Genomic DNA, 25,088 nt, shown 5'->3' on the forward strand with positions numbered 1-25,088 from the left:
AAGAAAACATCTTCATCTCCGTATTGTTGCAGTAGAATATCTTCTTCTTAACAATCCTCTCTAACAAGAACACCGAAAAACAAAATTTTAAGTTTTAACTACTATGCCGTGTCTATTACTTTTTCCTTCATCGTTTAATCCTATCTTGCTGGGCTATTCAATGGAAGATTCATTCCCCCAGTATAATAAACCACACACCATGCAGATTTTATGAGAAAAATTGCAAAGAACAAAGGCATAAGGATGTGCCCGTGCCATATAACAACAAATAAAAATCAGTCATACTTATTTCAGTTGAGAAACACTTCAGCTTTTGTCATTAATTGCAAAAATTCGGAAGCCTGGAGCTGAAGACATCAGGGAGATTCTTGGGTAAAAATTCTGACGACCTTTGGTGATTACAACCATTTGTTTGTACACAACTTGTCAGAAGCATCAATCAAAATAGTGTTCTCTAATGATCTAACACACAAATGAAGGTGTGCTATAATAATCCTAATTACTAATCCAATCTAGTTGAAAGTACTTAACAAATGATTGCCCTTGATATGAATCTCCAATTCGATATTTCTCTAATTGTAACATTAAAAAAAATTAAAACTAAATTGCACCCAAAAATGAAATACACTAACCATGCAACTCTGTCTCATTGTGTAATTTACAGGCAATTATTTGTGAGCTACAGTGTTCAGGAAGACTTCCAGGATGTTTTCATATAATTCGATATTTCCCTGGTCCATATAATGTTTTCGTATAATTTAACAGCTAAAAGCTAATTCAACAGTATGGAAGTTTTTGTTAAGACAACACTAAAACTAAAATCCTAGCCAAAAGAAAACCCACAATGAGTTATAGAAACTGCAACCACCCACAATCAAGGGGGATGTTATGGGCTTAGCGTGCAAAACAAAGCCATCCCATGCGCAGCTCAGAGGTAAAATTCTAATATGGTGTTGCAACTGCCTATGACAACCAATCAACCACCTCTCCATCATGCTCCACGATTGTTTCTTCCTGTGAGAAAATACAGCAGAGATCACACAACAGAGGATGCAATGTTAGATTTCAGTGTCCCACATAACTGAAGCTTCCATTTCACACGGCCAGTAACCCTTGTCATGTCATTATCAATAATGGATTACAGGCATCAAAAAGTGCCAGAGTGTGTGTATGTGTGCGTGTTATGTAATCAAAGAATACTAACCTCACAATTCTTTCCTTTTACATCCACTAACTTAGAAGCACTAATGCTAGCACTCTTCAATAGGCTGTTGGGACTATTACTTGGTTTGCTAGGGCCATTCTGCAATGCTGATGCATTTTGGTTAGTGCATTCTGCTTTCTCAATTCCTTCAGACATTGGAGGGCTCTGAAGGGTTGCACGGGAAGCTGAAGCTGCATTACACTTCTTATTATCACCATTTTGGTTGGGGACCCTTTCCCTGAAAGAATGAAGGGTAACCATCAGTAGGGAAAAGATGATAAAACCAAACAAACTGCATAACCATTAAAAAGATATAACATATTTTGACCAACACTTAACCTGGGCAAGGATGCATGTTTCCTTTCGAGTGCAGTACTTCTTCCACCTTTAACAAACTGCTCCTCAAGATTAGCAAATAGTCTCTTGAATCGATCAATTCCACTGGTTGAAATAGAACTCAGTTAGCTTGATAGTGACAAGTCTTAGGACAAAACAAGGAATTTAGAAAGCAAACAGAAAAATCACCAAGCATGAAAAGTATATGATGATTTGATCAAATCAGATGATGCATAATAATCCCCATGAAGTAAAAATACAAGTTCTCTGAAGAAGCAGCAGGAATTTTTGTCACTCAAAAGAGTTGATTTTGCAGGATAATGCTAGGATTGAAATTGCAACAATACTAGTAATAAAATAAATACCCACTACACATGGCCCATTGGACTGAGTTGATTCAAGAAAAGGGAGCAAAAAAATGTGGAGGAAGACCAAAAATAACATTAGTAGAAGCAGTAAAAAAATATATGGCAGTTATGGAAGAAAGAGAGGGTATGATTTAGGACAGACTAAAATGACGGAAAAGAATACATGTGGCCGACCCTAATTAATTTGTTGAGAATCCATAGCCGACCCCAAAAATTTGGGTCTAAGGCTTGGATGTTGTTATTGTTGCTATAGTCCCATGGCTTTAAAAGGCTAGGTCATTAAAAAACCATGTCAGAAATAGAAAGTGGACATGCAGCAATATGCCCTTTTCCTGAATTTGGGGAAGAACAAAGTACCTCATCCTTTATCATGACCAATAGTGAAGAAAATAGGTAAGGTACCAAGATCCATAAATAAGGCAAAACTGGCGTTTTGTTGTTTTAACAAGTTATGATAGTACTTTTCAACAAGCACTTCTGACGGGAACATTTAACATTCGTTACACACCCACACACACACAAACAACCACATGACTTTAACATTAGGCTCCCTTATTTTACAGTAGATTCACTCACATATAAACATGCATGTACACACCCATCATCATCAACATTAATAGTAGTAGTAACAATAATACATCCTCTGAATGAAGTGAGCATTGCCTCTGAATGAAGTAAGTCTTAGGACAAAACAAGGAATTTAGAAAGCAAACAGAAAAATCACCAAGCATGAAAAGTATATAATGATTTGATCAAATCAGATGATGCATAATAATCCCCATGAAGTAAAATTACAAGTTCTCTAAAGAAGCAGCAGGAATTTTTGTCATTCATAACAGTTGATTTTGCAGGATAATGCTAGGATTGAAATTGCAACAATACTAGTAATAAAATAAATACCCACTATACATGGCCCCATGGACTGAGGGCACGTTTGGTAGACTGTAATAAGTACTGTAATGTAATAATTATTCCTATGGTTCAGCTATTCAATAGTTTGGTTATGTTTTTATTACAGAGAATAGTCATTCCTTATGAATAGCTATTCTTTAAAATGAGGAATAACTATTACTCTCTAAAAAAGTTGTAATAGCTATTCCTTAGTAGATGTAATAATTTCTAACATTAATATATTTCTAAATAAATAAACTTTCCACATCCACCTAACAATTATGGAAATAAAAAATCATCAAAAAATAACTCATCTCTCTAAAATTTAAAATATATTATTTTCTAGGAAGTATATTTGTATGAATGAGATATTTCCTAAAATAGATCATAAGTTTTATTCTAATATTACAACTCACAACCAAACTAATGAATAGGTTTAGTTATTCCATTACAACACATTTTATTCCTGGTAATAAGGATTACTATTCCTGTTGTAATCCACATTCAGTGTACCAAACATACCCTGAGTTGATTCAAGATAAGGGAACGAAAAAATGTGGAGGAAGACCAAAAATAACATTAGTAGAAGTAGTAAAAAAAAATATATGGCAATTAAGGAAGCAAGAGAGGGTATGATTTAGGACAAACTAAAATGACGGAAAAGAATACATGTGGCCTACCCTAACTAATCTATTGAGAATCCATAGCTGACCCCAAAAATTTGGGTCTAAGGCTTGGTTATTGTTATTGTTGCTATAGTCCCATGGCTTTAAAAGGCTAGGTGCATAAAAAACCATGTCAGAAATAGAAGGTGGACATGCAGCAATATGCCCTTTTCCTGAATTTGGGGAAGAACAAAGTACCTCATACTTTATCATGACCAATAGTGAAGAAAATAGGTAAGTTACCAAGATCCATAATAAGGCAAAATTAGTATTTTGTTGTTTTAACAGGTTATGATAGTACTTTTCAACAAGCAGCTCTGATGGGAACATTTAACATACGTTACACACACACACAAACAACCAAATGACTTTAACATTAGGCTCCCTCATTTTACGGTAGATTCGCTCACATATAAACATGCATGTACACACCCATCATCATCAACATTAATAGTAGTAGTAATAATAATACCTAGGATACATGAAGCTACTCTGATCTGCACCTTGCAGATACTCCTTAAGCATTTGCGGATGATACTCTAGAATCTGTATGCTTTAAGATTTACAACATAAGCAGATGGCAAGGAAGGAGAGAACAACCAAATCAAGATATAAAAAATAACACCACTGAAACACTATCACCACTGTAGTCGTACCTCTCTATAAATTAGCTCTCTTACATCATCTTTTGACAATTTCCTCCTTTCAAAGTCAAACTCAAGTTTTGAAATGGGTTGTCTAGATGGTTCATGGTCCAAATTCGCTAATCCGTCGAAATATGGATCAGCTAATGCCTGAAAAAGAAACAAGCATGGATATAGGGACTATTACTTGGTTTGCTAGGGCCATTCTGCAATGCTGATGCATTTTGGTTAGTGCATTCTGCTTTCTCAATTCCTTCAGACATTGGAGGGCTCTGAAGGGTTGCACGGGAAGCTGAAGCTGCATTACACTTCTTATTATCACCATTTTGGTTGGGGACCCTTTCCCTGAAAGAATGAAGGGTAACCATCAGTAGGGAAAAGATGATAAAACCAAACAAACTGCATAACCATTAAAAAGATATAACATATTTTGACCAACACTTAACCTGGGCAAGGATGCATGTTTCCTTTCGAGTGCAGTACTTCTTCCACCTTTAACAAACTGCTCCTCAAGATTAGCAAATAGTCTCTTGAATCGATCAATTCCACTGGTTGAAATAGAACTCAGTTAGCTTGATAGTGACAAGTCTTAGGACAAAACAAGGAATTTAGAAAGCAAACAGAAAAATCACCAAGCATGAAAAGTATATGATGATTTGATCAAATCAGATGATGCATAATAATCCCCATGAAGTAAAAATACAAGTTCTCTGAAGAAGCAGCAGGAATTTTTGTCACTCAAAAGAGTTGATTTTGCAGGATAATGCTAGGATTGAAATTGCAACAATACTAGTAATAAAATAAATACCCACTACACATGGCCCATTGGACTGAGTTGATTCAAGAAAAGGGAGCAAAAAAATGTGGAGGAAGACCAAAAATAACATTAGTAGAAGCAGTAAAAAAATATATGGCAGTTATGGAAGAAAGAGAGGGTATGATTTAGGACAGACTAAAATGACGGAAAAGAATACATGTGGCCGACCCTAATTAATTTGTTGAGAATCCATAGCCGACCCCAAAAATTTGGGTCTAAGGCTTGGATGTTGTTATTGTTGCTATAGTCCCATGGCTTTAAAAGGCTAGGTCATTAAAAAACCATGTCAGAAATAGAAAGTGGACATGCAGCAATATGCCCTTTTCCTGAATTTGGGGAAGAACAAAGTACCTCATCCTTTATCATGACCAATAGTGAAGAAAATAGGTAAGGTACCAAGATCCATAAATAAGGCAAAACTGGCGTTTTGTTGTTTTAACAAGTTATGATAGTACTTTTCAACAAGCACTTCTGACGGGAACATTTAACATTCGTTACACACCCACACACACACAAACAACCACATGACTTTAACATTAGGCTCCCTTATTTTACAGTAGATTCACTCACATATAAACATGCATGTACACACCCATCATCATCAACATTAATAGTAGTAGTAACAATAATACATCCTCTGAATGAAGTGAGCATTGCCTCTGAATGAAGTAAGTCTTAGGACAAAACAAGGAATTTAGAAAGCAAACAGAAAAATCACCAAGCATGAAAAGTATATAATGATTTGATCAAATCAGATGATGCATAATAATCCCCATGAAGTAAAATTACAAGTTCTCTAAAGAAGCAGCAGGAATTTTTGTCATTCATAACAGTTGATTTTGCAGGATAATGCTAGGATTGAAATTGCAACAATACTAGTAATAAAATAAATACCCACTATACATGGCCCCATGGACTGAGGGCACGTTTGGTAGACTGTAATAAGTACTGTAATGTAATAATTATTCCTATGGTTCAGCTATTCAATAGTTTGGTTATGTTTTTATTACAGAGAATAGTCATTCCTTATGAATAGCTATTCTTTAAAATGAGGAATAACTATTACTCTCTAAAAAAGTTGTAATAGCTATTCCTTAGTAGATGTAATAATTTCTAACATTAATATATTTCTAAATAAATAAACTTTCCACATCCACCTAACAATTATGGAAATAAAAAATCATCAAAAAATAACTCATCTCTCTAAAATTTAAAATATATTATTTTCTAGGAAGTATATTTGTATGAATGAGATATTTCCTAAAATAGATCATAAGTTTTATTCTAATATTACAACTCACAACCAAACTAATGAATAGGTTTAGTTATTCCATTACAACACATTTTATTCCTGGTAATAAGGATTACTATTCCTGTTGTAATCCACATTCAGTGTACCAAACATACCCTGAGTTGATTCAAGATAAGGGAACGAAAAAATGTGGAGGAAGACCAAAAATAACATTAGTAGAAGTAGTAAAAAAAAATATATGGCAATTAAGGAAGCAAGAGAGGGTATGATTTAGGACAAACTAAAATGACGGAAAAGAATACATGTGGCCTACCCTAACTAATCTATTGAGAATCCATAGCTGACCCCAAAAATTTGGGTCTAAGGCTTGGTTATTGTTATTGTTGCTATAGTCCCATGGCTTTAAAAGGCTAGGTGCATAAAAAACCATGTCAGAAATAGAAGGTGGACATGCAGCAATATGCCCTTTTCCTGAATTTGGGGAAGAACAAAGTACCTCATACTTTATCATGACCAATAGTGAAGAAAATAGGTAAGTTACCAAGATCCATAATAAGGCAAAATTAGTATTTTGTTGTTTTAACAGGTTATGATAGTACTTTTCAACAAGCAGCTCTGATGGGAACATTTAACATACGTTACACACACACACAAACAACCAAATGACTTTAACATTAGGCTCCCTCATTTTACGGTAGATTCGCTCACATATAAACATGCATGTACACACCCATCATCATCAACATTAATAGTAGTAGTAATAATAATACCTAGGATACATGAAGCTACTCTGATCTGCACCTTGCAGATACTCCTTAAGCATTTGCGGATGATACTCTAGAATCTGTATGCTTTAAGATTTACAACATAAGCAGATGGCAAGGAAGGAGAGAACAACCAAATCAAGATATAAAAAATAACACCACTGAAACACTATCACCACTGTAGTCGTACCTCTCTATAAATTAGCTCTCTTACATCATCTTTTGACAATTTCCTCCTTTCAAAGTCAAACTCAAGTTTTGAAATGGGTTGTCTAGATGGTTCATGGTCCAAATTCGCTAATCCGTCGAAATATGGATCAGCTAATGCCTGAAAAAGAAACAAGCATGGATATCAAGAAAAATAGATATATGATATCTAAACATATGAGAATTTTAAAATTCATCAGAAATAATCAGTTTTACTAATATCTTATCTCTTCAGCAGATGGGCGATCTTTAGGATCAAATGCAAGCAACTGCTTTAATAAATGAAGAGCCATGGGATCTGCATTGGGGAATTTTTGTGAGAAAGGAGTTGGTGGCTTTTCCTTCATGCAACTTAAATATCTCCTAGCCTTATCATTCCGAATCTGCAGGAAATACAAATAAACCAAAGGTGAGCAATCAAGAACATAATATTAAAATAAATGCACATTGAAATTCAAAGATACAACTACTTCACAATTATGAAACAATGTTTCAAGATCTACGTAATTGTGAAAGACGTGACTGAAAAAGACAACAAACCTTTGTAATGGATTCAGGAGGAGGAGTGCCAAGCAAATCAGTTATGATATCCAATTGATGTACCACATTTTTCCCAGGAAACAATGGTTTCCCTGTTAGCATTTCTGCAAATATACATCCTATGCTCCAAATATCAATAGCGGGGGTGTACTACAAAAGACAGTTCATGATAAAAAATTACCAAAATGTGAGGGTGATTAGTTCCATTTTTAATTCTACTCAAATATTACAGATCTAATAAAACATGGACGATGAGTATACCATACAAAATGTACAACAGACACAAATATAATGAGGCAATGTAGAAACATAATCTTATGCACCAAACTTGTATTCACATGCAGTAGGTAATATAGATTCTTTAAATTTCAATTGACATCATTAGTAAGATCTCATCATCCCATCCAATGCTATTAAAGGGGCTAAGCACACATAAGCACAGATATTAAGTGAGCATCGCCTCTGAATGAAGTAAGCACATGTTTTGGAATGTATATGACATATCATTGAAAAGAATATCTCATGAAATATAACCAGAAAACTTACCTTAGAGAAAAATGAACCACAGAGTTCAGGAGCGCGGTACCATCGCGTTGCCACATAATCCTTAGAAATTATATTTTGTCAGCAAATGTACAGACTTTATAATAAATAATTAAAAAATTAAAAATCTTTGATCTTAACAACTTTTTTTAAGTGATTTTTGGCCCCAAGGGGGAAGGAAAAGGGTAGATTCGAACTAGTGACCTCCGCTTCATCAGACGTGGTCCCTAGCCGATTGTGCTACCCCCTTGGGGTTGACACTTCACAACTTTCATAATGGAAACACCTACGGTCCAGAAAATCGTGGATGGGGCATCATCAAAAGCTGCACGAGCAAGCCCAAAGTCACATATCTTCAGCTTGCAATCCGCATTAGCAAGTATATTTTTTGGCTTTAAATCTCGATGGAAAACATTAGCTGTGAAAAAAAAAATATATATATATATATATATATCAGACCATCAACTTCATTAAAACCAAAGGAAATTCTATCTTAGAACAATGAAAATGGAGGCCGACCTGTATGTATATACTTTAAAGCTCGAAGAAGCTGGTATAAGAAAAATTGAAAATGTGCAGGTGTAAGATCGTCATTTGCCTTAATTACTTGGTGAAGGTCAGATTCCATCAACTCAAACACGACATAAATATCTTGAAATTCTCTTCTAGAAGGAGGAAGCATTATATGTTTTATTTCTACAATATCCGGGTGTCGAAGCAGCCTAAGAAGCTTGACTTCTCTCAGAATACGTGTTGCATCAGAAACATGCTCAAAGACATCATTGATTTTCTTTATAGCTACTCTCTCTCCAGTGTGAGTATCAATTGCAGAGGCAACGACACCATAGCTTCCTTTGCCAACTACTTATTTTTTTAAGTGATTTTTGGCCCCAAGGGGGAAGGAAAAGGGTAGATTCGAACTAGTGACCTCCGCTTCATCAGACGTGGTCCCTAGCCGATTGTGCTACCCCCTTGGGGTTGACACTTCACAACTTTCATAATGGAAACACCTACGGTCCAGAAAATCGTGGATGGGGCATCATCAAAAGCTGCACGAGCAAGCCCAAAGTCACATATCTTCAGCTTGCAATCCGCATTAGCAAGTATATTTTTTGGCTTTAAATCTCGATGGAAAACATTAGCTGTGAAAAAAAAAATATATATATATATATATATATCAGACCATCAACTTCATTAAAACCAAAGGAAATTCTATCTTAGAACAATGAAAATGGAGGCCGACCTGTATGTATATACTTTAAAGCTCGAAGAAGCTGGTATAAGAAAAATTGAAAATGTGCAGGTGTAAGATCGTCATTTGCCTTAATTACTTGGTGAAGGTCAGATTCCATCAACTCAAACACGACATAAATATCTTGAAATTCTCTTCTAGAAGGAGGAAGCATTATATGTTTTATTTCTACAATATCCGGGTGTCGAAGCAGCCTAAGAAGCTTGACTTCTCTCAGAATACGTGTTGCATCAGAAACATGCTCAAAGACATCATTGATTTTCTTTATAGCTACTCTCTCTCCAGTGTGAGTATCAATTGCAGAGGCAACGACACCATAGCTTCCTTTGCCAACTACTTCTTGAATTTCATATTGACTTGCCTCACCATATTCTGTGAAAAATTCTTTGTCAAGCATGCTCTGATTAAATCAAATTTTAATTAGCAACTCTTCAAAAGCAGGTAGAAATAAAAATTGAAAGCATGAATAGAAGAAGAATATGAAATTGTATTGTTACTGCATAGCTTAAAAAAATATATTATTAACATTTTCTGTCTAAAAAAGAAAAGGAATTACTAATTATTTCATGGTTATAGAGCACATATAATACTTCGATGTGTTAAAGACTTTCCTTCACGTAGTTTCTCAGAAAATGTATTCCATAATAATGGAAATTCCTTTAATATCCTATTCAAGTTCCATGCTTGTGATGGGAATCTTGAGAAAAACGTACAGAAAATGCACAAGGACGTTCAAGAATCATTTACGGATTATACCTAGTTTTTAATTAATTATAAAGGACGTTGTAAGTTCCATAAAATATGAGCCGGAGGACATTTTCAATAACATCACATTTGCTGACAAATAATTTTCAATTTAGCGATCAAATAAATACCAGATAATAAAGTAAACCAACTATCAAAAACTCATTAATTAACCATTTAAATAACTTATATTAATCAAAACATAACTCAATTCAAAACAAAATGTAACATAATGTTGTTGCGTCAACGTCAAAATTAACACGCAGAGACATCATAGTCAAGACAAGTATCAGTTTCTTCTAAGCTTCAAGACTCTTAACCACATAGACAAATTCCAAGCTAGCTACACCGACTCATACACATGTGAATTCATATCAAAAAATTCTACGAAATTCATTTCACTCTAAATTTGACAGAATGATGTGGAAAACGCCGATTGATTCCCATAAAAAAAAATAAAAAAAAATAAAAAAAGAAGAAGAAGAAGAAGAAAGAAAAGAGACAGCTTCACATCCCATAGAAAGAAATAAAATACATCCTAGAATGTTAACCCTTTTTTTTTTGCGCTAACGTGGGTGTCCAATACTCTTCAAGCACCCGACTATTCCCGCACACATCGGCAACCTAGGACCTCATGAATCACACGAAACTGAGGAACCGTTAGAACAACCCGTCGGGGTTGTCCTCGAATGCTAACTATCAATAGGTCAATTTTTATCAACAGTACAAGTGCAGCAAAGATCACCTAACCATATCACTAACATACCTTCCTCATGGTCAAGTACATTTAAAGAAAATTTGCTGATTCCTATATAACACATGAAAAATCTTCACATATGCAAATTCCACAAGCTAATTCTAACAGCAGCATAAATTAGATTAACGAACAAGCTTTTTAAAAATAACAAAAACCTCGATCGAGAACACGAAAAATTGCTCGCTTGGGCGATCTCTCTCCGTGTTCTCCAAAGACGCACACCAACACAATTGATACGAATTGATCAAACAGCTCCACGTCATATAAATACACGCATAAATTGAAAAAAGCGCTACACAAATTTGAGCCGCTCTCTCAAAATGCGAACCTTATCATCTTATAAAAAAACTATAAAAAGAGAGAGAGAGAGAGAGGGGATTGTGTGTGTGACTGACCTTGTGAGGATCGGTGGGGGCGAGCTTGTGAGCGGTCCGATCGGGGACCTTGATCGGCTTCAAACCTGAGATATCTAAGTCCACAGTGATCGTCAGCTCCTTTTGACTTTCACTCTGTGTTTGTACGGCGTCGTTTTGGGAGTGATAATCATCATGATCGTGATCATCAACGGCAGAGGAGGATGTGGATGAAGAAGAAAAAGAAGAGAGGCGTTGAAACCAGCGAACCAAGCCGGACATGATTGTAGATTAAAAAAAAAGTCTGTGACGTATCGTACTCTATCTTTTCCCAAGCAGCAATAGCTTAAGCTTTTTATTAGTCGTTAGCTTTAGCCGCCTGTATATCTCTGTCTCTGTCTCACTATGTTTTGCAGTAAAGAGCTTATCGATCGATGCCTTCTGTTTGGATTTGGCAGTTATAGGGTGGGGTTTGGTTTTTCTCCGGTGTTGTGTAGGGACCAATAATTTCGTGCCATGTCACAGCATGTTGTGATGGTGTCCGTGTGGAACCCACTTCTCCACGAATCTCTCCGTTCTTAGAGGAAAAGCAATTGAAATACCATCCCCTTTCTATATTTTTTGATTGGAGACTTTTAGAGCATAGCAATGATACTCACATGCTATTGTAGACGCAGTTGCATGGACTAAAATTTTAGTTAAATTGTAAAATTGAGGGGCGGTTTGTTATGGTTGATTGGGCAATATTTTTCAGTTTTTAAATAACGTTACACATTTTTTCATCTACTTTTTCATTCACAAATATTTTCAAAAAATATAAACGACCTTACCAAATGACCCTTCAGTTTTTAAAACAAGATTTTGTAATCTCGACTAAAATCGTGTTTTTCCTCATAATAAATCTCATAAATAAACTATGCTATTGTACACACAGTTGCATGGACTAAAATTTTAGTTAAAATTGTAAAATCACGTTTTTAAAACAAAATTTTGTAATTTTGACTAAGATCGTGTTTTTCGTTAGAATAAATCCCATAAATAATGAACTTTATGTACCAAATCCTTATCCAAAAATAAAAAATAAAAAAGTGTAGTACTGATTCTAGTGATAATACATTGGATATCTTCTCAAATTAGAATAAGTCCCATAAATAAACTATTTTATGTTAATAAAGTCAACATACTAAATCCTTATCCAAAAATAATAATAAAAATAAAAAACTCTAATATTGAATAGTGAATACTGATTCTTTTTTTCTTTTTCTTTTTTATGGGACTCTAGTACTGATTCTAGAAATAGTAGATTGGATATCTTCTCAAAATAATAATAATAATAATACATTGGATATAAATTCTGGAGGATCGCCTCTATCTAGTAATGTTGGAATGTTGGATTTTATACAACTATTTACCATGTGAACTAAGCTAGGTGGAGCCCAGAAGTGCTTGGAGAGTGGATTTTACTTTGGGTTGTCTACTACATTGGATTCTTGTTCTTTAGTCAATAAGTTTTGTTTAAAGTCCAATATTTTTCAAAACCATGGGTCATTTTGGGGGGCCCATTTAATAATTTGACTTGAAGGTTGTGGAGACACGCTGTAATCAGCCTGACTTTTGAGGAAAAGTATCTAACATCCCTAGATCTGGCTTAATCTTGTCTGCTTGTTACTTATCCCCAAAATATAAATTATAAGATATAAAAAGAAAAACCAGTCTGGTTTTAAACCTCAATAGTTTATGGTTGTTCTAATAATTTTCAGGTCTCATGTGATCCAAGAAATTATGGGTTTTAGTCTCCAAATCAACACCTTGGAATCAGTCTAAATGACCCCTTTTTGTAATTACTGCTTGTACAAAACAGGAAACTACACTCACCCCCAGGAGCCAGGCCATTAGCTGAGTGTGCTCTAAAATTCTTGGAAACCCAGCTTAGAAAGAAAGAAGCAAGAAAACTAGTCATTGTTTTCCACTTTAGAATCTATTCAGCAAGATGGAAATAAGAAGCAAAAAAGAAGCTGAATCTATAAGTTGGAAAACAATTTGTCATCATCTAAATCATATTATGCAAAATTTCGGAATCGGCTATAAATCCATATAAAACTAGTTATGGTCACCCGCATATATTCCTTTTCACATTCTATTCTAAATCATATTGTGCAAATGCTTCAAAACTTATACCAACTTCACAGTGATAGTTACAGACTATGCAACACACTCTCAAGCCTATTCCTCCAGTTTTCTTTTATACACATCTGAAAGCATCCTCATAATCAAAACCACTAAAGAGAACTACATCACAACAAAGATCTTATTGTTACAATAAAGCAACCATCTATTTTTCAGTTCTTACTTCCATTTCCATTTACAAAGAGCAAACTTCTACTAAATCCAAATTTTAATGGGAAATTTAAGTCATGTACGGAACTCTTAGAACCAAATGATACACACCCACAACATTCACCATTTAGACGATTTACATTTTGTGGAGACTGCATTTCCACTTAAGTAAGGCTCGAAGGTTCGTATAACTTCCTCATATGTTGGCCTTTTGTAGTCCACCGCCTGTAATCAGTTTAATCCCATATGTTACAAAAATTTTGAGAAAATATATATCATACTGGAATTGACTATTTAAAAGAAAGTATCTGTAGCAAACCTGCTCAACAACTTCTTCTGGGCCTGCCCATTTCCATTCAGCAAATTCTGGCTCTGCTTCACCATTAGCTAGATTGATCTCACTCTCATCTTTTGTTAATCTCATAAGGAACCTGTCAAGAGTCCGAATTCATCATCAGGCAGCACAAAGTCTCAGGTTGAATACTCAGTATAAATCCATTGGCAGATAGTCTGATTATATGATTACATAAAAAGGAAATGAATCACATCCTAATCCCGTGATCAAATACACACACATGGATGTACATCACTAAGATAGGAGCCTGAAAACACTATATTAGTAAGCTAGACAAACCCAAAGAAAATTATTTCAGCATTTAAAGTTGTGCCCCTAACCAATAATAAATGATAACATGAATATTCATAATAAGTGTAATTTGTAGGCAATAATTCGCTCAATATGCTAAGCATGCAAACATATCATAGAGTCAGTTCATTACTAATGCGCCTGAGAAGCCCTTTCCATTTATTTAATAAAGAATCAGATTTTTATGGTCTAAACAGCCCCAGGAATGGTAGGCTTTGGTAAGCAAAGTTGAAACATTAAACTCACATTAAAGTGAAGGCCACTCTTACAGTCCTAATTATGAGCTTTTTATCATGGTGAGACAAGGTAGCAGGGCACTAGTATTCAACTATTGTCAACTGACATTAGGATAGAGACATAAGCAACAGAAAAGCCATTTATAACTTAGACCAATTATTTCATGCAAATCTTGCACAAATTCAATTCTAAACATTTGACTTGATTCTGTTGCAGGTACTAGAAGGTATATCTGAGTAAACATCTCTATCTTTCCCCATGTAATAAGTTTCCAATTCCATAATCCCTCACACAAATAAACTGGTCCAGGTGAAATCCTGTATCTCTACTCTCTACCACCAGAAACTTAATGGAGGGAACTTTGATAACAAATTCCAGAAAAGTCAAAGCATTTATCACATATGTCTTACACTGTGAAGACCTTAGTTCCATAAATTATTCTAAAAATAAAAAAATAAAAAAAAATAAAAAAAAAAAAAGAAGAAAAAACCTTTATATATATTTCATGAAGAAAAAAAACCTTATATATGTCATATTCCTCAGATCCTAGATTTGGTGAATGTTCCATTATCTACATCTAAAGGAACAAGTTAACTCAAATTTATTTTGTACACATGCAAGCGTTCTTAATTATCTAAAACTGAGGATGTTTTATATAAATTCAAGTGAGAAAACATAGAAAATGCCACATCTACTTGGGAAGTAATGATTATAACATGGTATTCCTTTTTTTTAACCCCCATAATGGACTGTGTGAAGAAAGAAGACGCACCACTTTTGTGCCTGCCCATGCCATTCACCTCCCCAGAGACGATTGACTTTGGCCTTCACAGCAGGAGGGAAGTCATAAGTCACCAATTTGAACCTTTATAGCAAACAACCTGAATCATTACTAAGAAAAAAGGTGATCCTTACTTTAGTCAACCGACAATAAATAAACCGAGTGACAATATATTCAGACAAGCTACATCTTGTATGTTTCAAGTGCTATCCAAGAGATCCTTAATCCTGCAGTGAAATTATAACAATTCTAGTACCTTCATCAAAGTGATACCACAAAATGGTCAAAGAGTTTCTAGAAGAAGGCACACACGAATTCCATTGAGGTTGATAAATGTTTCTCTCACATAGATATTTGCATGTTCGTTCTTCATTTTTTCTTAGTCCTTTAATTCTTATTTTATGAAACAGGAGGAGATCCATATCTTTTGATTTTTTGATGATCCAATAATTCATTGAATCATGTCATATGGCTTTTAATATCTCTACACTCATTTTTAAAGCTCAGAGATACAAAGAGTGAGAAAGAAGGAGAATAATCAGATATATGTAAAACATTGCAAGGATGCAAGTTCCTGCACTGGAGTAAATTCAAATGAACAGAAACTGTAGTGTAAGAAGCACTTTTTTCCCCACAAACCTCAGCCATAATTTCGGCAGACACAATTCCAGTTTCTTCTCGTAGTTCTCTAATGGCTGCTGATTTGGGTTCTTCACCATCTTCAATACCCCCCTGAGATTGAAGATCCCATAGCCATTTAAATTCAGCTGAAATATCTTGAGATTTACAGGAAAATGTAGGGTAAAATTTGAGAATTTAAAACGATGCAACACAATCTATTTGAAAGTTCAAATTTTTTATAGTGGTCGTCTTAAATTAGATGTAAGCCTTGATGAAAGATCCAAGATTTGCCAAAGGCAAAATAAACTTAACTCCAAAATGACAAATCTCTCTACCCAAACACAGCAGACAATGACAGTCCATTCAACAGGTCACTTAGACAAATACTTGGTACTCTACATCAGCCCCATACTACTGATAAAGATGTTTTACCAAGTGAGAATGTACACTAGGATAATTGCAATTGCAAATGGAGAGATAAGATGTGAATAATTAGGTCAAACCAATTGGCCCAACTACCTCAGTGGCTACATTAAAATTCCTGTTGCAACAGAATTCTGTTCTTATAAGGATAAGGAATGCATTTACTCTCCGCAGTATCATCTACTAGATCTTATAAGTCATGAGGTCATAAAGATCCTTAGGAATCAAAACAGTGCCCTCCAAAGGCTGGCTATGAATCTGTATGATGTGGGTGCATTTTGTTTCTTCCCCCCTCCCCCTTAAAGCATGTTAAGAAATGGTTTTTTTTTTTTTTCTTTTCCTTTTTTTTTTTTTTTTGTAAAAAGAAATGGTATTTTAATAGCAAACAAGAGCATCTGCGCAGTATCACCTGAGGCATCTGCCATGCTCCTGGAACATTCAATCTTGAAGCCACAAAAACCTGCAAGAAAATCTCCAAAAGTTACCATCTTTCCCACTTGCTCATGCAGATAAAACTCTGAAATGGAACTAAAATTACTTCAATTTGAAGATAAACAAATACATACTTTCCACAACCTTGCTTTCCTTACATCTTTTTTTTAATTGACCCAAGTTCCCACATAAATCATACATGTGGGCTACAAAATATAATGAAATATCAGAAAATTTTCCAAGACATATAGTTTGAATTTTTTGCTTCCTCTAAAACATTTAATACAATCAAGTAAAATACTCTTTTTATGCATTGTGTTTAGTTCATCCAAATAAAAACAACAACCAACCCAACATCTATCTTTTCACCCAAACAAACTCAACCAAGTTTTCTTACTTAATCAAGTCCAGAGACTCCAGACTATAGAATTTTCAGTCCACAGCAGCAAACACTAAAATTCTATGATTATATAAATATATACAGAATTTCCCATAAAATAACTTAACTTGATTTGTGTCCTAATTTCAAGAAAACCAACAAGAAGCAAGAATCACTAACAAAAAAAAAAAAAATCAGTAACCTCACAAATATATACTTACAGACATGCATAAAACAATGCTCAGTTTTGCACTTTTATACATGCAAATCCACCATTGATCTCTTTACTAACAATTCTTCTTATGACATAAATAAACATCTAACCATAACAAAAACTGAAACCCAAAAACAAAAAAGTCAGAGGTTACTTGATTATCAGGGTTGATGAGGCAAATGCCAACGTTGGGACGATAACCAGGAGGTAGACCCTCCATTGCTTATTGGTTTTTTCTTTTTTCTTTTTTCTTTTTTTGCTTTTGCTTTTGCTTTGGAGCTTGTCAGAGAGTCTGAGTGAGAGAGAGAGAGAGAGAGAGTTAGTGCTATGACTATATGAGAAATTCAACAACAAAAAAAAGTGGGTTTTGAGCTGTGTAGGAAATAGTGAAGCTGACTCTGACTATAAGCCAAAAAGGTGACTCAGAGAGTGGGTGGAGTATTCTGGGTTGAGTATTCGCAACTCTTATCCTGCGCACCCTTCCACCCAGGATTTTTTTTTTTTTTTTTTTTTAGTACCAATCAAATAAATATGGAGGGAAATGATAGGCTCAGGGTGGTTTAACATTGTTATCATGAGCTCTACTTTGGTTGAATATTGTGTCTTAATTGGATATGACATTATTTGAATATATACATACAGAGTTTATTTTATAATGCTTAATCTTTATTCTTCGCCAACAAGAAAACAGATGTCTTCTTATTAGACAGCATCATATTTCTAAACTAGAATTTATCTCCTTTATTTGATTTTGGCAAGATAGCATCATATTTCTAAAAATTTTACTATTTTACAACTAACAAAGTTGACAATAACAAAGTTGACAAAAAGTGCATAAATGTCTTACGGATTTGGAAGTTAGTAGCTACCGGCCTACCACCATTATTTATTGGGTTTCCCAACACTACTAACAAGGACAAGAAATATCAAACAAACAACCTAATTTCATCCGAAATCAAATTGGGATATACAGTACTTGTTGAAAATCACAAGATGTAAGTAGAATTTTACAATGAAAAAATACATATTTTTGGTTATTTTCATTGTATTTATCATTGCACTTGAATGATGATTGTTTAATTGCTCTTTTCCCAACTATTTCCTTTAAAACGTGCACTATGTAACCATTTCTCCAGTAGAATGGAACTTTAATGCTATATATACAAGAAATTCACTAAATAATGTATTTGTTGTTTTAATCTTATAAGACAAAAGAGTATAAAAACTTATCAACCTCTTTACTGGTTACGGATTAGAATACTCTAGAAATTTTAGAGAACTCCATCATGAAATTAAATCTATTTTGAAGTGATTGATTGGATTAATAATAGTCAACTTATTTTTTATGAATAATATTATAAGCTCTAATATAATAGTTTTAAAATAGATACATAGGATCCCACAAATCTTGTGGTATAATTAATTAGCCACCCAATTAACATAATTGATATATAAATAATTACAATAAGAAGAAAAAGATATTCGAATCTTAATTTTTCTCATAAAAGAGAAAAGACAATATAATTTGAATTACAATGTTATGATGAATCATTTGTGAAAAAACTAAACAAGATACACGTTGTGAGAAATATGATGCATTTATTTAAGAGTGAAAATCAAATAATAATAAAAAGGAGTGAGCCCATTATAAGGAAAATGAGGACAGGCGTTGAATAGAAAAACCAAATGAAAGGAAGGCCAGTGCATGATAGCGTGCGCACGAGGATGGTGACGTAGTGAATCAGATGAACATTGGTGAGAGAAAGAGATTAAGAAAAGGCAGAAAAAGCCAAATGAAGCAGAAAGTAGTGGGCGAGGGAGGCCGTTGACTTTCAGGGTGGAGAAGTGACAGAGGTAGAAGAGAAAAAAAAAAAAAAAAAGTGGACCAGGTAGCATCTATTCCTGTCCATTATCATGTTTATCATGCACACTAATGACTAATCATATCATTAGAAGGAAGTAAAGTTAAACGGCATTAATGCAAAAATTAAAGTGAAAAAGGGGTTATACTCTCGCATCTTTTCAGAGAGTGATTGCACTTGCAAGTTGCTCGCTTGCTTGCACCAGCCAAACTTTGTTCTTTTCTTTGTATTTTTACTTTAATTGTTTCTTGGGTTGGGCACTTGGGCTAAATGCCAGGTAAAGGGTTTTTTTTTTGTTTTTTTTGAGTGAATGAGAAAGCAAGTCAACTCATCCGGTCCCATACCATGAAAATTTGAAGGAAAAAGATGTATTTTTCTAATAACTCAATAATTAGAAGAATATTTTGAATCATAAATGTTATGATTGGAAATAACCAATATATATATATATATACACATATATCAATTGAATTATAAACTTCTTGATAATAATAAAATGTCAATCCAACTAAAAATCGTTGGCTTTTTTTTAGTAAGAAACTAATTACGCTTTTTTAACTATATTTTAGAATAAGAAGATTTGTTTTAAATAAGTAAATGAAAAAGAGTTTTTTATTAGGGCAATAGTCATAGGTTGTGAAACTCTTTAAAATTAAAAAAAAAAAATTTCATTTAATTTTTCCAAAAATCCTTTTCTCTCCAAAATGTTTTACCAAAAAGATATCAAGTCGGTTTAACAAAAAATGTTTTACCAAAAAGATATCAAGTCGGTCTAACAAAAGATGCATTGTATATTTTGTATTGTATGAAAGAATGTTGGATGAAATCAAAAGTGGTCCCCATGACTAAAATTTATGCCTAAATTATTTATAGAGAAAGCTTGCAGTGTAAATTTAAGATATATTTAGTTTCTCCTCTAAATTCTATAATATTTAAGGAGGTTTTTTTTTTTTTTTTTTTTTGGGGGGGGGGGGGCCTCCTAATAGGTAGATAGCGTGGGGGTTCGAAGGAGGTGATATTTGAACCATAAACATATATCACCCCAAAAAAAAATTATTATTACTGAATTATAATTGAACCTTGCTCATTTATTATTTGATTAGGTATTTAAATGATATTGTAAATTCAAGTTACAAGCGAGAGATGAAAAAATTAATAATAATGATGACGATGATGATGGCGTGGGATCCATATGCATGCGTGAGTATGTGGCTCAATAAACAAGGATACACTCACAACCCTCAAGCAATTGTCGCTAGCATTTTTCTTGCATTATATTAAAAGAATGACAAAGTTTAGTTACAAATTTGGTTATAACTTTAAAAATATTAATATTGCTATATATTTTGAAAATCTAATCATTGGATTACTTTTCTTTTATACTCTTAACACATATATCAAATTTTGTATCAATCAGATGCTATGTACTATACGATTCCTAAACTTATTTTTTAAACATAATTTTATACTACAAAAAGTTGCAATTAAAACAGTGGATTGATGCAAGGGCGGAGCTACATGTTAGGGTGGGGGGCCATGGCCCCCCAAAATTTTTGAAAATTTATTTTTACTATATAGAAATATTTAATATTTTAATAATTAGCCCCCAAAAATGAGACTTAGCCCCCCCCAAATATTTGAGTTGGTTCAATAATGTTCGTAAAAAAATTGTCCAATTTGTCTAGTAGTTATAGAGAACGTATTTTTTTCTCAAACTCATTTTTTTGGTAAAATGTGTTCTCGTATCTCTTAAAGTTTTAGATCATTCATGTTTTTGAACACTTCATTATTTTAATTGAAATTTTTTTACTCACAATGGTAGACAATTTGGTAACTTATATTGAAAATGAAAATTGTAAGGATTTCACTATGGAAGATGGTGAAAGATTAATTTAATTCTAGGAAACATTTAATTTTAAAATTTTCATTATAAAATATACTAATTTCTGTGTATGTATATATTTGTGTATGAAAGTTTGTATAGACTAATAAATTAGTAACACAAATCGGCCCCCCAAACAAAATTTTTTGGCTCCGCCCCAAGATTGATAACATAACTATTGATATTTGATTTTTTGAAAATTTTGCAAACATAAAAGATATAAAAAGAAAATATAATTCAGTTGTAAATTTGTTAAAATTCACATACAATAAAAATATATTGAGTAAAGCTGTAACCTTAGGCTACAACTAAGGTTGTAACCAAACTTTGTTCTTGAAAAAACATGAGAAATTAACATGATATATTTACCTTCAAGCTATATACAAACATCAAAATTTAAAATCTTATAGTGTTCTCTTTTTACCCTAGTACTTTTCAAGTTGTTCCTCAATGGGTCAAAGAAGATTCATTACTTACTAGAAAAGAGATGAAAGGAAATTAATTAATACTAATCATCTATAAAGTTGATTTTAAACATTATCACATCAAGGTCGACTTACTATGTATAACTGTATAAGTGGCGTGCTTCTTAACCATGTGACATTGGTGGATAAAAAAACTAATCCTAATCGATAGTTTCAAAGGACAATTTTATTGATTGTTGAATATCCTATAAAATTGGTCAAATAAGGCTTAGCTGGTTCAATGGACTGACCTCCTCAAAGTCAGACAAAGGTAATTAGGATTCTACTTTTATAAATGGCGATCTTAGCCAGTTGTAATTTTATTAAGCATTTGGGCTTAACCAACTGGTTGGTTCCATATAAAAGATGCTGTGTTTAGATTTTTTGCCTTTTTTTATGGTACTATATTTTATTTTGGAATGTTATAAAATATGGTATTCTTAGAAAAATCAATGAATACAATATAAGTAATATTCTAATCCATCCTATATTTTATTTTAAAAGTTAATATATATTTTTTCCTTTAAAAAAAAGTTAATATATTTTTTTGAATAACTTCATTTGAGTTGATTAGGGAAAGTAGTTGTGGAAATTTTTTTTTTTTTAATCTGAATGACAGAGGAATTGTGACTGATATATTGGAATCTGTACCAAATGCACCTTGTTTTGTTATTTTTAATTGAAAAATGAAGGAGAAGAAATTAAGAAAACATAATGAGGAGAAAGAAAGGTATATCTGGGACCATACATAGTTATGCACAATGCTATTGGGCATGGTGGTGTTAAATCCACCCACGTGCTGCTTAATCGAGCATGCACTACGATAAATTTTGCACAAGATTTAACTCATCTCACATGCCATGCAAATGGTCAGCTGTTGACCATTTTTAATTATTCTTTCTAATTTAACAGGGGAAAATCTTTTAGCGAGGTCATTAAAAAATTTAAATTAAATATAATTTGAATATATCTAATTATCGATAATAAAAAAATCGCAAAAATATGAAGTTTTACAATTTCGGTTTTCATATTTTAAAATTATTACATAATAGTTTATTATTAACTATCATTATCTATTGTCAATGTAGGTAAGTGTGACAATTTTATTTTATTAAGTTTATATATCTTTTTTTTTATTTTTATGCAATTTCCATTATCTATTACTCATTGTTTTTATAAAAATATTTTAATCTAAATGATAAAATTCAATTCACTTGCACTGTATTAATTATTGATCAACACAGCCACAACCATTCATACATAAATAATACACTAAGTATCTACTTAACCAATCAAATTCTTGAGTAATTACTAACTTTATAACAAAAAGTTATTATAACATGATAATAGTATACACACGTGTGACAAACCCTCTATATTTTATAAATATTAAATTATATTATGTTTATACTATACATGAACATATTCACATACATCACAATTCACACAAATAACATAATAAAAAAATAATAACGCACGTATTAGACACACACACACACATATATAATATAATATAAATTTATAATAAATGGAATTTATAATAAATAGAGACACACTCACAACTCACAAATATTCACTCTTTAATATTAGAGATAAAAAGATACCAAGATAATCAAATAGAAAGAAAGACGAGATGAGATTCATTAAAGAGAGATTTGTAATTTGTGTTGTTATTTGATTTTGGACTAGGCTGATATGTGATTAGAGTGAGCAAAATTAAAATTGGGTGTGCAATAATATTTTTAATGGTAAATTAAACTAATAAAAAAATATTGTATACATAATATTTTTTTAATTTTTTTAATTTTTTAAATTCAGGGGGTTCATTTGAACCCTTGGAGTAGCTCTAGCACCACCCCTGAATTGAGATATCTTCTCTGTTACTTGGCACTAAGTACTTCTTGCATTTTGGTAATGGAAAAAAATTGACTCCAAACCGATTTGTTGTTATCTTAAGTGCTTTGCAGATATCGACAAATCTCTTCTATCCATAGTTTTAGATCCATAATTGAAGGATCAAAGCATTTCAAATTGTAATTTATAGCCTTGATCATGCAGCAATTGTGCACTAGAATTCCTTACCTAATAGAAAAAATAATCCTTATTCTAACAAACCTAAATCCTCGCCAATTCATGGCTCCCATAATTGTTTACCATCCTTGGACCATAGCTTCTTTAATTCTAACACTTCTTGTACAAGGTATCAACTACTTGTTTTTATAACATACAAGGTATCAACTACAAGGCATGTATAATAAAGTTATTTTATGATCCCTCCTTATCGTGGCACATTTGGTACACTCTAGAATAGTTATTACCTAGGAAGAGAAATGACCAACACCAATAATACAAGAAATGGATGAATGAAATAATTTTTCATATTCATCTATTTGGTGACAACAGATGAATATAACTTTCAATATGTACTTCACAAATTAGTATAATATGAAAAGATGGTGAAATTGAATCACATATAATTTGAAATTTTCAAAAAATACTTTTATGAAATTGTATCTACAATACTCTTTTTAATTATTATTATTTTTAATTTTAGAAACAATATATACAGTATTTTATGGGTCTAGAGAATACCTACTCATTTTGCTTTAATTGGTCAGTTAGACCCTTGTCTACCAAATCAGGATATTATTCATGCTGAAAATTTTTATAGGAAGCTTTGCCTTGGTCCAGTGCTGCCAAAGCATCTTCAAGGATTTGTTGTTTAATGTTAATTGTTAGAGATATATATTAAATATATTAGCCCAATGTATTTAATATATATCTCTAACATTAATCATGTTTGAATAAGCTTGATCTTACAGTCACACCAATGCCCTCAACATCAACAACATCAAATATACCCCAACTCAACGTTATTATCTTCATTATTAGCCAGTACAACAAACCTATTGGTCACTTCTTTGCCTGGCATCTGATTTAGTTGGAGCAAGTGTAAGTACAGTAACACAATATTAGTACACCACAGGTCCACAACCAGAAGGGTAGTTCAACGTACTATAATACATTGAATTAGGATAGATAGGTGTTGGGCCTAGGCCTCTTGGGCCTAATAAACTCTAACACTATGGTTGGGGCTGAATTTCCTGGCACAATAGCTGTTGAACTGTTTGATAGTAGTACGAGATTCTAGCAGTGCAATAACACTTGCTCCAACTAAATCAGATGCCAGGCAAAGAAGTGACCAATAGGTTTGTTGTACTGGCTAATAATGAAGATAATAACGTTGAGTTGGGGTATATTTGATGTTGTTGATGTTGAGGGCATTGGTGTGACTGTAAGATCAAGCTTATTCAAACATGATTAATGTTAGAGATATATATTAAATACATTGGGCTAATATATTTAATATATATCTCTAACAATTAACATTAAACAACAAATCCTTGAAGATGCTTTGGCAGCACTGGACCAAGGCAAAGCTTCCTATAAAAATTTTCAGCATGAATAATATC

The 25,088-nt window shown here is 33.0% G+C and overlaps 2 protein-coding genes across 2 annotated transcripts; both read right to left on the bottom strand.

Moving 5' to 3' along the window:
* Positions 1-618: 618 nt before the first annotated feature.
* LOC112025929 (mitogen-activated protein kinase 9) lies at positions 619-11,785 on the bottom strand. Its single transcript, XM_065775626.1, has 11 exons — positions 11,380-11,785; positions 9,475-9,883; positions 9,246-9,373; positions 8,235-8,294; positions 7,689-7,838; positions 7,376-7,531; positions 7,132-7,269; positions 6,948-7,021; positions 4,534-4,656; positions 1,205-1,442; positions 619-1,014 (listed from the first exon to the last, which is right to left on the bottom strand). Exons 1-11 carry the CDS (start codon positions 11,617-11,619, stop codon positions 964-966), a joined length of 1,767 nt encoding a protein of 588 aa, XP_065631698.1. The 5' UTR covers positions 11,620-11,785; the 3' UTR covers positions 619-963.
* Positions 11,786-13,554: 1,769 nt separating this feature from the next.
* LOC112025488 (nudix hydrolase 25) lies at positions 13,555-17,823 on the bottom strand. Its single transcript, XM_065775627.1, is given in 6 exon segments — positions 13,555-13,899; positions 13,994-14,105; positions 15,330-15,438; positions 15,974-16,070; positions 16,792-16,842; positions 17,562-17,823. Coding segments are annotated over 6 exon segments (540 nt in total). The 5' UTR covers positions 17,628-17,823; the 3' UTR covers positions 13,555-13,794.
* Positions 17,824-25,088: the final 7,265 nt, after the last annotated feature.

The sequence above is a fragment of the Quercus suber genome, unplaced genomic scaffold (assembly GCF_002906115.3).
Source record: "Quercus suber isolate HL8 unplaced genomic scaffold, Cork oak 2.0 scaffold_116, whole genome shotgun sequence".
Classification (NCBI taxonomy): domain Eukaryota; kingdom Viridiplantae; phylum Streptophyta; class Magnoliopsida; order Fagales; family Fagaceae; genus Quercus; species Quercus suber.

Coding starts and splice junctions, on each gene's coding strand:
- LOC112025929 (XM_065775626.1), bottom strand. CDS start 11,619: ATGTCCGGCTTGGTTCGCTGGTTTCAACGCCTCTCTTCTTTTTCTTCT. Junction 9,374..9,474: donor TTTAAAGTATATACATACAG/GTCGGCCTCCAT, acceptor TTTTTTTCACAG/CTAATGTTTTCCATCGAGAT. Junction 1,443..4,533: donor TTAAGTGTTGGTCAAAATAT/GTTATATCTTTT, acceptor TCATTCTTTCAG/GGAAAGGGTCCCCAACCAAA.